This window comes from Mixophyes fleayi, chromosome 2 (genome assembly GCF_038048845.1).
Source record: "Mixophyes fleayi isolate aMixFle1 chromosome 2, aMixFle1.hap1, whole genome shotgun sequence".
Taxonomy (NCBI): Eukaryota; Metazoa; Chordata; class Amphibia; order Anura; family Limnodynastidae; genus Mixophyes; species Mixophyes fleayi.
In genome coordinates, this window is record NC_134403.1 from 285,200,783 (window position 1) to 285,214,700 (window position 13,918).

Sequence of the window (13,918 nt, forward strand, 5' to 3'; positions counted from 1 at the left end):
ATTGTACTGAAATGTTCATACATTACATTCGCTCCATTAAAAAGAAGAATGGAATAGAACCACCATCTAATTATTTCACCCTCTATAGCAGACAGAAGAGGAATCCTGCATTGTTAGGACACTATCTCATACAGGACAAAAAGACCAGCAGAACAGTTATGCTTGTGGTGACATCCCTGCCCTTTCCCTAGTGCATGAATCCACTAATAAGCAGCCTGTAAGAGCAATGAGTTTAACATGTTAAGCATAAACAAATATATATTAATGTCAAAACAACTTTACTTGCACTTTAAACCAGGTGTTCATATTATGGCAGGGCAAGTCATTTAGCCAATAGTAGTAATCCTAACACTTGTGCAGTGCAGATGTCCCTCGTACTCACTTGTATTAGAAGTAGTTGCAGAAGAGGAAAAATCCAATAAACTAACTGAAAGGGCAACAGTTTCCTGAATGGAATATCTGATGACCATCCCATCACATGCCAGTGTAATTTCTACCAGTGCATGAGTATGGATGCTTGCTGGATTACACAAATGACAGGCGTCCCATGGAACAGACAACTACCGGTGTAATAGTTTAGGTGAAGGGACCAATAAATATAAGTTCCCCACAAAAATGTGGGAAGAACTATTTAAGGAGGATGAATACAACAAAATAAATATCTCTAGCAGCTTCTATCTTGTATTACTTAGGTTTACTGTTTACTTCTGAGGCCAACAACAATTTTATTACATTCCTTACCTCTAGTTGGGCAAGTCTCTCTTGAGTATTATAGGCCTGATCTTCATCTACTTGGATGGCTTTTTTCATCACATCCCCCATGGCACATATCCTGTCAATATGAGACTCTATTTCCTTTAAGAGAAAGAAACGTTACAACAAAACAGCTTATAGTGTTCTTTATTTGACGTAAAATCTTCTTTATCTGAATATTTGCATTTCCTAAAACAACTAGGGCTGCTATACTATAAAACTTTGATTCATATCTAACATTGTCCCTACGTGAAAACAGAGATGTCCATGAGGAATTAAAGGATATACTCTTCTCTTGACGGGGGTTGTCACTTCTTAACTACCCTTCTCCTACTTATAGAAAATAAAGGATTTTCCACCCCCCCAGTACCTGATCCCAAGAGCCACAAGTACATTGAAGGCTATCTATAGCTCTACAGTACAAAGCTCTATGGCATATTATGATAGCTTTAGATGGAATCAATCCTCCAGCACCAAGAGCTGCAGCATGAGCCACCTTTAAGCAACAGGTAACAGAGAGTAAGGGGAATCCCCCTATTTGACAAACACAGGGAGCAGGTTGCCTTAAGAAGGGGTTCTCACTGTTCTACCTATCCTGATAATATACAGTGTTACAAATATCTCTGTTGATAAGTCGTGATAAAGGCCTTGTAATGAAAAACGTACAGCTGAGTAGTTTTCATGAGCTTCCCGAACCGGCTCTGTAGGGACAGGTTTCTTGGTGGCTATTACTTGCAACATTTGCCTCCTGTATTTGCTCATGATCAGCTCCAGTGCATATTGATGTTCCTCCAAAGACAGCCACAACTCTGGAATAGATATGTTGAGGAATATAGATAAAATCTGGCATGTGTCATTTTTTTAAGAGTACATTTAATAAAAACAATTTGAAAATAAAATAATCACATTTTACAGCTTTTATAAATGTTCCTTTTTAGCAGTCTATGTTCCATGCCAACAGACATCTACATACTCCTTAGAAACATAAGTTGATGACTAGAGACAAATTGGTGAGTTTAGATAATTGTTTGGTTGCAAACATAGCTATTTTAAACCACTTTGTACAGAAAGTGGCAATATAGTGCCACATCCAAAAGTCAGATCAGATTTAATCTGGTTGGGGCATAAAATAGTTTTGACCAATAACATGAACTAGCTTGACTGAAGACATTGTCTAACTTGGAAGTGGATACACATTGCTAGATCCTATATGACCTCCACAACTGTCCACATTACTTGCAGGTGAGGGCAATGCATATGTCAAGCTTTACTTTCTCTATGTTTATCACAAACATTTGTTTACTAATGCATGTGCTGGAAGTCTGTTCCACAAGTATACTATTTTGTTTCAGCTACATTGTACCCTGACCAGTCTCAGAGTGTGTATTCTTGCAACAACTAGAACATTTTTCCACACTACCATGTAAGGATTTTAAATGGGGACAATGTATCATACAAGCTCTTAAGATTCTATTCAATAGACATATCTGAACATTTCAAGATTTTTTAAATGCCAAGAACTTTACCTGCTTCTTTCCTGCAACACAACTTCTAAAGTATTAATATTATCTAGTGGGCAACAAGCATAATAACATGATATTTAATAGAGGGGTCCAGCAATGTGTTATATTTAACAGAGTTGTGGAGAGTTTCCTCAGCCTGTATGAGTGTGTGGGGGGGGGGGGGGACGACACAACAGTGGTACAATTGAAGGAATATAAAATAAAAATTAGCTGGGAATAGTGCGCTATTACCTTTATTTTCTTGCTGAAGGTCCCTAATCTGAGTGTTTTCTTGACATAATAGAACATGTGGTTTGTACTTTGATGCATCCTTCAACTCTGTCAAATCTTCTTGGTACTTAAAAAGAATAAAATAAATCATAAATCAGAAACACTATTATTGTATTTATGACAATTGTGTAACGTAATACAAAGTAGCATGTTCTAAAACCATTTGTAAAGCACACTAGTTCAATCGCAAGTGAATGTATACTTTCATCACACAGAGTATGCATTAATTTATGCCAAGTCTGCACAAATTCCAGTCACCAGGGAAACTATGAAACTGCAAGAATGTACCCTGACAGGTCCACTCTTTTGTGCTCTGCCCGCTTCCAGATTCCTCACCCTCATACTTAGAGAGCTGTCCATGACTGCCCATTCTTTGATGCTTCACATGGGGACCAATAGAACGGTTTCCTGGCATTAATACTGCCTAGGCATGGTATTCTATAATGCTGTGCTATTACAGTGAACACCGGTGATGTGGTATCATCTTTGGAAACTATTGTAAACTGTGCCCAAATTCTGCAATGGTGGTGCAATATTTTAGTACATACACTGTGGTAGTATGTGATGGGATATGGGGTTGGCTCTTAGTGCTAGAATAGTGTGGAAGTAGACTAATATTTTTTGTGTTGGGGCACAGGATTAGTATATATATATATGTATGTATGTGTGTGCATCACATGGCTGCCAAAATAATATGTGGGCACAGTGCTAATTTGTGTATGGGCACATGGCTGGTACAATGCACTGTATTACAGACAGGTACAATTCATCTAAGAGCACATGGTATATTAAGAGTGTAGGCACAGGATTAATAAAATAAGGGGGCACAGAGCTGATAAATATTGTGTGGGGGCTTATGGCTGGAATATTATGTCAGGGAATACGATGGTATAAAACACTGGTTACTGTGTGTGGTTGTATAATATATAACCAGTCATAGTTATATGCTAATCATTGTTAAGTATAATTTGCTACACTAGTATGCTGTGAAATTGCTAGATTTTGTATATACAAATCAGATACTGTGCATACACCCCCTTTCAAAATTGTTGGTTCCTATCCTTTGGCACACTTGGGGTCATTTGACCTGGATTAGGAATAAAGGGAAGAGACTCAATTACATGGGCAGGCAGAGATGAAGGCAATGTTGATGGTAAGGTAGGTGAGAAGAGAGGAGACATCTGTGTGGGAAGGAGACAGGACATACCTGCAGCCAGGGAAAGGTCTTCGTTGTCAGTGGGCGTTTGTGTATATAGATGGAGTTGGGTTGTGGATGGTGTGATTTGTGAGCAAGTGTGCTTGGTGATATGTATTGGTGTGTGGTGTGTATTGTGATTGCCGCTTTGCTTTAGTATTATGATAAATACCATTAAGTCCATATATAGTTGGATACTGACACACTTTTTGTTATTTTAGCTATTTACCAAAACATATTCAAGTTACAGTTATATCATGAATATAAAGTGCAGACTATCAGCTTTAATTTGAGGGTATTCACATCCAAACTGGGGGAAGGATTTAGGATTTAGAGCTGTTTAATATGTGGCCGCCTCTTTTTCAAGGGACCAAAAGTGAGTCAAAAGCTGTTTTTTTGGACAGGTGTGGGCTATTTCTTTGTCAATTAAGCAGGCAAAAGTTCTGGGGGTAAATTTATCAAGCTGCGGGTTTGAAAAAGTGGAGATGTTGCCTATAGCAGCCAATCAGATTCTAGCTGTCATTTTGTAGAATGTACTAAATAAATGATAATTAGAATCTGATAAGTTGCTATAGACAACATCTCCACTTTTTCAAACCCATATCTTGATAAATTTACCTCCTGGAATTGATTCCAAGTGGTAAATGTATCAAGCTGCGAGTTTATGGCAGGTTTGAAAAGTGGAGATATTGCCTATAGCAAACAATCAGATTCTAGTTATCATTTATTTAGATAGAATCTGATTGGTTGCTATAGGCAACATCTCCACTTTTCAAACCTGCCATAAATTTGCAGCTTGATACATTTAACCCCAACTGTGGCATTTGCATTTGGAAGCTGTTGCCGCGAACCTACAACATTCTCATAACCTACAACATTATGAGAAAAAAAAAGAACGCACTGGTGAGCTTGGCAACACAAAAAGGCCTGGATGTGCACGGAAGACAACAGTGGTGGATGATATCAGGATCCTTTCCATGGTGAAGAATAATCACTTCACAACATCCAGACAAGTGAAGAACACTCTCCAGAAGGTAGACGTATCAGAATTCAAGTCTACCATAAAGAGAAGACTTCACAAGAGGAAATACAGAGGGTTCATCACAAGGTGCAAACCATTCATAAGCCTCAAGAATACAAAGGCCCCCCCAAAAATCTAAAAAAGCCAGCCCAGTTCTGGAACAGCATTCATTGGACATATGAAACTAAGATCAACCTGTACCATAATGATGGGGGAAAAAAGTATGGTGAAGGCTCGGAATGGCTCATGATCCGAAGAATACCACATAATCTGTAAAACATGGTGGAGGCAGTGTCATGGCATGGGCATGCATGGCTTCCAATGGCACTAGGTCACTAGTGTTTATTGATGATGTGACAGAAGCAGTCAAATGAATTTTGAAGTGTATAGGGATATAATGTCTGCTTAGATTCAGCCAAATCACAGTACAGATGGACAATGACCTAAAACATACTGCAAAAGCAACCCAGGAGTTACTTAAGGCAAAGAAGTGGAAAATTCTGCAATGGCCGAGTCAATCACCTGATCTCGAACCGATCGAGCATTCATTTCACTTGCTAAAGACAAGACTAATGGCAGAAAGACCCACATATAATCAACAAATGAAGACAGCTGCAGTAAATGACTGGCAAAGCATAACAATGGAGGAAAGCCAGCATTTGGTGATGTCCATGGGTTCCAGACTTCAGGCAGTCATTGCCTGCAAAGGATTCACAACAAAGTATTGGAATTAACATAATATTTATGATTATGTTAATTTGTCCAATAACTATGTATAAAAATGGCTGCAATTCCTAAACATTTCATATATTTTTTCAACTCCTTGGATTAAAGCTAAAAGTCTGCACTTCAACTGCATCTCCATTGTTTAATTTCAAATCCATTGTGGTGGCGTACAGAGCTAAAAACACACATACATGATGTTAAAAATACCTACCTTCTCTGACACAGATGTCCCAACCTCCTTCATGGATTCCACACGCTTATGTAGGGAGCTGGACTGTTCAATTAAGGATTCTGCAGCATTGTCATGATCTTTTAGCCTCTCTAAAAGAGTCTTGGCATCCTGTAAGATCTTGTCTATTGTACAGGTCATGGCTGCATAGAAATTAGTAATAAAAATAATAAGACAACCAAAAATAACTACATATTACTTTTTTATTTATATTAAGTATTACTTAGTTTACCAACAATGTAGGTGCATTTACAGTACATGGTCCATTCTCACAAGGACCCTTCTGAACAGACTATTTGATGTTAATACTGTAATGATCAATGATGCCAATAGTCACCAAAACTTATGCTTCACTTTAAGGGCATGATTCAAGTCTGAACGCAACTTGCATGTAAGTTGCGTTTTAAAAAATATAACGGAACTTGTACGTAGCACTGACCGTATTCAAATTCAAGTGTATCTCAAAATGCATTTTGAATCTGGGTGTACGTACGCTCTGCCTAAACAGTACTTGCCATATGTAGACACACAGAACAGTTTGCAGTACACGCACATGTGTAAGTTCAAAAAAAGCTCACATTTGACTGCATAAAAAAAAAAAATATCTCCTAACAGTAAATTAACAGAAACATTTATTCTCCAAATTTATTTATTTTTAGATTACATAAAGATGATTTCAATGGATACTGTACTAATGTGTTTTTATAGTCAATTACATACAGTTGATCTGTGATAGCTACTGACACACATACATGTACTTTTTAATTCAGACTATACCTTGTTCATCATCACTATCAGGCAACATTTACATCTACCCTCTAGTGGATGTAAATGATACGGGTAATACCAAGCGTACTTACAACATCATCAGGACTTGAATAGGCTATGTACAGTAAGGAATACACTTACTGTACATAGCCTACATTAGTCTACCCCTTCCCGCCTCTCAAGTCATAGGCAGTCGTGTCATTTGCTTTCTGATATGAGCTGCATACAATTACATTTATTGGAGCAATGTCTGTTTCTGGCCATATGGAGAACTACTTCACTCAAGATACGCAACGCAAATGGACGTACATCTGTACATGAATCAGGCACTAAATGTGCTCTGGGTTACAAATTATCTGCATGTTTCCTGAACAAGTTTGTTTCCTGAACAAGTTAACAAAAAAAAATAAAAAATAACATAGTATTTTATTGTTAATACCAAGTATTAATTATTCATAAATTTTGTTACTCACAATGTAGGGAACTTTAACGTAAATGGTCTATTTTTACAAGAACCCTTCTGAACAACTGCCTATTTCATGTTAATACCATAATGATCAATGGCGCTAATGGTCACCACTCCTGCTCTGAATTAAATGCTGCATGTTGTCTCAAAGCTACACACAATGAACACTCTATTCTGCTGTCTAAGTGGGTGAAAAATATGAAAAACGTACACTAAAAGTGGCTTAAAAGTACTAAACTTAACGTTACATGATTAACTTGTAGGGTGCATATACATTTTATTAAATAAATTGCTCTCAGCGCATGCCTGCAATTTCTGATGAAAACTAAATTGGAAATAGGATTAAAATGCCAGTGTCTCCTTGGGTTCACAAACTCAATATAAATGTGTGACTTGAAACGTGAATTGCACTACTACACCTGTGACCATACCCAGTAACTCTTAGGCTAGGTATAAAGTGCATTGCTTTAACACCTGTGTTGTATGGTAAAGTTAAAATGCATTCGGCCACTTATGACCAATTGTCCTCTAAAAGGCATCGTCCGGTCCCCATAGAGGGTCCATCCCTGTAATGGCCACATTGCTTATGTGTTCAGAGATGTACAACACGTGGCTCCCAGCTGCTCTGGAACTGTAAGCCGCAGCATGCATGCCCTGTAGATCGGCAACAATGGAAAAGTAAAGTTATTTAAATCCGTATATGATCTATGAACATTTTTAGAGATGAGGCGGGCTCAGTACTGTAAGCTGGCAGTGTCTGTACTTGGTCTCAATACTGAACATAAAATGAAACAGCGCTGCGCACCGAATATTATCCGCTCCCTGATCGCCGGTCTGCGTGTAACGGAATAACGCTCTCCGACTGCGATTACACCAATTAATCATTCAAACCCTTACCTGTGCTTTATAGCCGCTACCAGCTTCCGCCTGCCATTGACCGGATGTCAAAAACACCTACTCTGGTTGGTTGTATGTTCTGCTGACGTCATACCCTTGTCTATAATAACCTTGAGTATCAAGCAGCCATGTCCTGTTCGGGCAGTTGCCAGTTGCTTTCATAGAAAGTTTTTCGTCACTAAATGAAAGAGACAGAAAACTGCAATTGTAAGACGAAATCATCAGATACAGAGCTGTGAAGTAAGTTTATACTGTTCTAGTAATTCTTATTAAATGTTCGGTAAGCGGAAGCCTTATCTATATTGCTTGTAAGATTTTTTTACAATGTGTCTTCTGCCCTCTAGTGGTCTGCAGAGGTAAAGAAAAGCGTTCTGGTAGATCCATGCGAGCATTTGTTATTGTAAACACACTGGCTTGTGTAAAATAGTTGTTAGGAATTTTCAATGGTTCGAAGGGACACCCCCAGGATTTGAAGGTCTGTTGCTGGACATATTCATAAAGAAATGTGCTATCAATTTTGACATTTTAAAGACCATATACTTAGGGGTCTAGATATCGCTGTCAATCTCCTGTGATTTGCGGCAATTTTAAATCATCTGTGTTTAGCTGTAAAATCGCCATTTTCAAACTAATACTCATTTCTTATTGGTTGGAAGTTTTACATGCAAAACTCTTGTGATTTTGACCTCACCAACATGATAAAAAGCAAGGTACTTCCATATTTTAGTTGATGGGGGTTTCAGAAGCAGAGAGAGAGTAGGTGACAGTGCAAGAGAGAGGGGATTTTGTGTAAAGGAGTGTTGAAAGTGATTTTTTTTATTTGATTTAGCTGCCCTTATTTTCTGTGTGTTTTATTAATATTCGTTTTTTGGTGTGTCGAAGTCGTATAATTGGATGAATGAAAGTATATTGGTTAATATTGTTTTGCCGTGCGATTGCGATCCGTACGCCACGTAACACGTGGCATGGTGCGATCGCACGGTAAAATACGCACGCACACTCGCATTACAACATTTAGTTATTTATATAATTCATATTCATATTGGTTCCGTTACACTGTAAATTATGAGCAGATAGTATTTGATTTATTATTAGTGTGTATATATATATATATATATATATATATATATATATATATATATATATATATATATTGATTATATGTACACTTCAGTGACATTCAAGGTTCAGGTTATAGGAAGGGTATCATATTAAAACCCTAATCATCAGCAGCTGTCCGGTTCCATCGCCGAAGAGATCGCATACTCTAGTTATTGATGTTAGGGAATAAACCTTTGTATGATGCTGGCTATGAAATGCTAATTGTAACTTGAGCATTGGCGGGAAGAAAGGAGCTCATCCCCTGGAGAGACGACCCTCACCTTTTGGATTCCTTAGATTGAATCAGCCTATGACCTGTTTAGCCTGGACCCATGTGATGTCTGGACCTATAGAAGCAAGCCACGTCATTTGCATTGTTCTCTGTAACACTGACTGTATATATGATCATAGCTGTGCACCCAGATCTCAGTCTTCACTGATCACAGTATTCTAACAGATATACTGTCCACCGGGGCCCGTGGGTGCGCAGCGAGCGCATGCGATAGCAGCGGTATGTATTTATCTTTTGGTATTGACTGTACTGTATCATAATATAATAATGTATTGAATTGTTGACTATTTGCATCTGCTAAAATAAATCACTTTGTGCGTTAGAAACACAATACAATCGCCTATGCAATGGTTATTTGAAAACAATACAATTACTTTAATAGGTGAGTGTTTGTTTTTGGTGTTTTCTGTATGTACACCATGTTTTCTTTGTGATTGTATTTTTTGGTTTGTATTTTCCCTGAGTGTTTGTCAGGATGGTGAGAGGAAAGAGTATTGAGGAGGCTAGGGAGAGTGGGGAGGAGGAGAGAGGAGCTAGATTGTGAGGAGGAGCAGGAGGAAGAGGCAGGCCCTTCTGTTGGCCAAACGAAGTCCGAGCGCAATGTGTACTTCACTTTTGCTGAAAATTGTGTGCTTATTCACAATTTAGTGCCCATGTATGAGCACATTTTGGGGAGCTTGGCTTCAAAGACCATTTTTGCGTAGAAGAAGCAGCTGTGGTCACAATTGTGTGACACAGTGAATGTGGTGGGATCCATTAAGTGTTCAATAGAACCTGCCACAAAATTAGTGACCTCAAGCGCAGAGTGAAAGTAAAGATGGCAGATGAGAGAAGAGCAGCTGCAGGGACTGGTGGTGGGCCTGCTTTGATTATGAGCTACACGTTGTACAAGGAGGAGTTTAAGCAGCCCATCCCTATTGAGCTCCTCGAGGGAATAAACGTTCGGGACACTGTCAGACCTGTGTCGCAACCTAAGACTGGAGAGTATAATGGTGCAAATGTTTATCCTTTATGTTCAAACGGTAATCCAGCAACATGTAAATGTTTGATTTCTATGCACACTGCCTGGACATTTGTAGAATATATTGTTTTTTATTTGTTTTTTTAGTGAATGTTTTTTGTACATGAAAAATATATAAACATCAAACCTTTAAAATTTATAAACACACAGCCTCCAGCCAAAATCAGACACCACCAACGCTAGCAGTCGCAAGCCAGGAGAATGATGACTTCTTAGAAGGTAAGTCCACCTGTATTGTAATGGGGGAGTTAACATTGCTATTAAACATTTGACTGTAATGAAAAACATCTGTAACTGCTTTAGTCCTGATAATAGTTATTAATGTTTTTTTCCTCATTTTCACAAGGTGCATTGGAGGCCAATGTGGTGGCACCAGACGTGGAATATGAGGTCATCACCTTAGAGACCATGCCAACATTCCCTGAAGTTGAGGAGTCTGTGCAGGTTGCACCAACACCCAGTCAACCAAATTCAACACCCACCCAACCTCCGCCTGCACCACTCCCAAATTTGGCTCAATCCATTCACCATTTTAGTAGAGTTCAAGAAAATTTGGTGACATTCCACCAGGACTCCTTGAGAGGAATTCAGTGCCAGCTCACCAAAGGCTTCAGATGTCTGCAGAATATGCAAGACCATCAACAACAGATGTTTACTTCATTGGAAAGGTTTGATGCCCTCCTTATCCAATTGAACCCCGGACTAAATAATCTTACAGGAGCTGTTTGTGAACTGTAGTGTCTGTGTGTGGGCAATTATTGGCATGGCTACCAGTGCCATCAGTTGGCAGCACTGTAAGCACTACCCCAAGCCCATAATTGCTCGCTTTTTTGTTTCTGTAAAACGTACAAGTGACATTGTGCAGACTGTGTTATTGATGCTGATTTAAATTTAGTTAGAAAATAAATAATTTCTTTATGCACACTGGACTTAACAAAGTTGATTGTCCTTAAGATGTTTACTTGAGTAAACTGGGTAAACTTATGATATTGGTTTTTAACTTCCAATGATGCTTTAATGATTAATTTCAACAAGCATACACATACCCTTCAAATGAGGTTATTCTGTCAGATCTACAAGAATAGTTAAACATAAAAAACAAAGTTACTGGTAATTACGAAACTTGTCCAGTTACTTACAAACCATACGCACCGAAAAAAAACAAGTCTGGATGATTCTTTCTATGACCTGCCTTACCCCCTCTGTATTATCCACATCAGCTGCTGGAATGAACTTTCCTGCTTTGTTACTGTCTACTGCTGGTGGTAGGGGTATACTTTGGTTTAGGGCAAAATCATGCAGCATACAGTACCACTACACCATATCAGCCACCTTACCTGTGACGTAGAGAAGCACACCTTCATATGTATCGAGGCATCAGAATGTGGACTTATACGTTCTATCACCCTTCTATGACAGAGGTGTCATAAACCAGGATTGACAGCCATATCATGAATCACTTACAATTAAACATAAATATAAGTAGATGATTGCAACCCCACATAAAAGAAATAAACACCAAACCAAAAAAAAACCCCATGTGGCTTGCGCAGCCTAAGAGGAACTTGGTGCGGGGCATGTTCCTCTCTCCGACTTCTCTGTGCTGACTCAAAAAGCTGATGTTGCTCTAAAACACCCAACAATGTTTTTTTCCTACAAAGAAAACATTTTTAACCACCCTCAGAGTAATTGCCACTTGGGTACTTTTCTATAGTCCTCATTAGCCTGCAAAGACCAATGGCTAATGTGTATGCTAATCACACCTATAAACTGCAGCGTGTTGTAGTGCTACAAGTATGTAGTTTAAATGGTATGCCCTTGTGGAAATCATGAGAAAAAAATGTATTGCCCCACCAGCAATTGGATAGTAAGCCCAGATAATAAAAAACACAAAGTTAATTACAGAAAATGAAACTAATTCATTCATAAAATAATTTGCTTCCATAATATAATTTTAAAACATTTTTGCCTCTCTAAAACAAAAATCATGCTTTATTGAAACTTCCATTGTGCCTCACGTTATATTAACATTGCCTTGCAGTGTAACAGTGATGTGTTTGCTAAGCTCGCCTATAGAAAGCAATGTGTTGTATCTGGCGATTTTTCAATTCAAACTCAGGCGAGATTGCAAAATCGCAGCTTCAAACATTTGGTGATTTGTATAGCTAGAGTAGCAAAGCATCGGGACTGCGATTTTGAGTGGCAATTTTGAAAGAAGCACACTACTGGCGATTTTATATCTACTCGCTGTTTAATACCTGGTCTCATATTCAAGCTTCTAAATTTCCACTTCGACCACTGTATATGTACATATGATATAAACACAACCTTGTTTGCATTGTGACGCATGAGGCCGAAGGCAAAAGTATGTCAGAGCGTGACCGCACACCCAACAATGGGTTTTCTATATTATAAATTGATCCCTGTGAGTGGCAAGGAGTGAGTTGGTGCTGAAGTTCTGATTAAACCATTTATTTGTAGTGGTTGTTCATTCTTGTTTATTTGCAGTATATTTTTGTGGTTCTTTGCTGAGGATTGATTGAAGCTGCTTTTAGGGATATGCCATTTTCGCAAATGTTCTTGTCAGATGTTTTATTTTCTGTCAGAGTGAGGCAGTGGTGTGCTGCTTTTCTTTCAGTGGTCTCTGTGTGTGAGGATGTTTTCACTTGTGGACTGATACTGCAATCACTTTGTGATATGGTTCTGAAGAGAGTGAGACGTTGATCAGGACCCACTGATCATTACTCAACAATCCCTTCTCTAAATACAATGGCTAGGTTCTGGGGTACTCAGGTCTCGACTTATTGTTTTTTATAAACTGGGTCACAAAGTGCAGGTCCTCTTTTGCTAATAATATCCAGCCCCAGTTTTGAAAATGTTCAGAGGCTTATATCGACTCAAGCGAGCTTTGGTTGAAAGCTTCAAACAATCAGACGTTTTCTTGTATTTAATTATTTTAGAGCTTAAGCCATTCAGATACATAACATTATGGGAACAATCTGTGAATTTTACCCATCCTTTTCTGATTGCACCATATTGGTGCACAGAATAGGGTGGGAGTTTTTCTTTCTGTGACACTTATGTACTATTGTTGTTTTCCCTTAGTATTCAGGTATGACAATGGATATTGCATGTAACCTTGTAATGTATTCTAAACGTGTGCTTTGCTAAATTAGATGAGTCTGAACCTATGCAAGTGTCATTAATCTTTTGAACTTAGCCAGGGACAGATATGCATCTCAGGATTTTTTTTTGTATGCAGAGGATGTGGACCCAACTGGCCAAGCAGAACGAGCAGAGGTGAGAACTCAGGCCCTGTGAACATTCCAGATCTCGGAACATCCATAACTCACTTCAGGAAAGCTCTGTCATTTTGGGAATCATTCTGACATAATTGAAAATGTATTTCCTCAGGTGGGGGTGAAGAGCCTGTGAGAAGGGTTTAAAATATTCTGCTTTAGACATTACATAAAGACTGAAATGTTCTATATTTCTCAATTGTGTTCCCTCACACAAGTCAAGTCTTAACTAGTAACTAGTGACTCTAGTTTTATTTCCTATTTTATTTCTGAAACTTATTTGTGCAACTTATTGTATGTCTTATCTGTTGTTTTTTTGTAACGAAGCCTTGGAAACATTTTTCAGATTAAATAAAT

General features: G+C 38.4%; 1 protein-coding gene and 1 long non-coding RNA gene across 3 annotated transcripts; one reads left to right on the forward strand and one right to left on the reverse strand.

Annotated features, from left to right (window-relative positions):
• Positions 1-507: 507 nt before the first annotated feature.
• SIKE1 (suppressor of IKBKE 1) lies at positions 508-7,955 on the reverse strand. Its single transcript, XM_075196308.1, has 5 exons — positions 7,849-7,955; positions 5,700-5,860; positions 2,508-2,613; positions 1,420-1,562; positions 508-855 (listed from the first exon to the last, which is right to left on the reverse strand). The coding sequence occupies exons 2-5, from the start codon at positions 5,856-5,858 to the stop codon at positions 685-687; spliced, it is 579 nt and encodes a 192-aa protein (XP_075052409.1). The 5' UTR covers positions 5,859-5,860; positions 7,849-7,955; the 3' UTR covers positions 508-684.
• On the forward strand, positions 7,944-13,882 carry LOC142139053 (uncharacterized). 2 transcript variants are annotated; one of them, XR_012688155.1, is made up of 4 exons: positions 7,944-8,088; positions 10,413-10,481; positions 10,609-10,930; positions 13,525-13,882. It is a non-coding gene; the product is annotated as an uncharacterized LOC142139053 (long non-coding RNA). The 2 variants fall into 2 exon arrangements; XR_012688154.1 differs by lacking the exon at positions 13,525-13,882 and having other exon boundaries at positions 10,609-11,140.
• Positions 13,883-13,918: the final 36 nt, after the last annotated feature.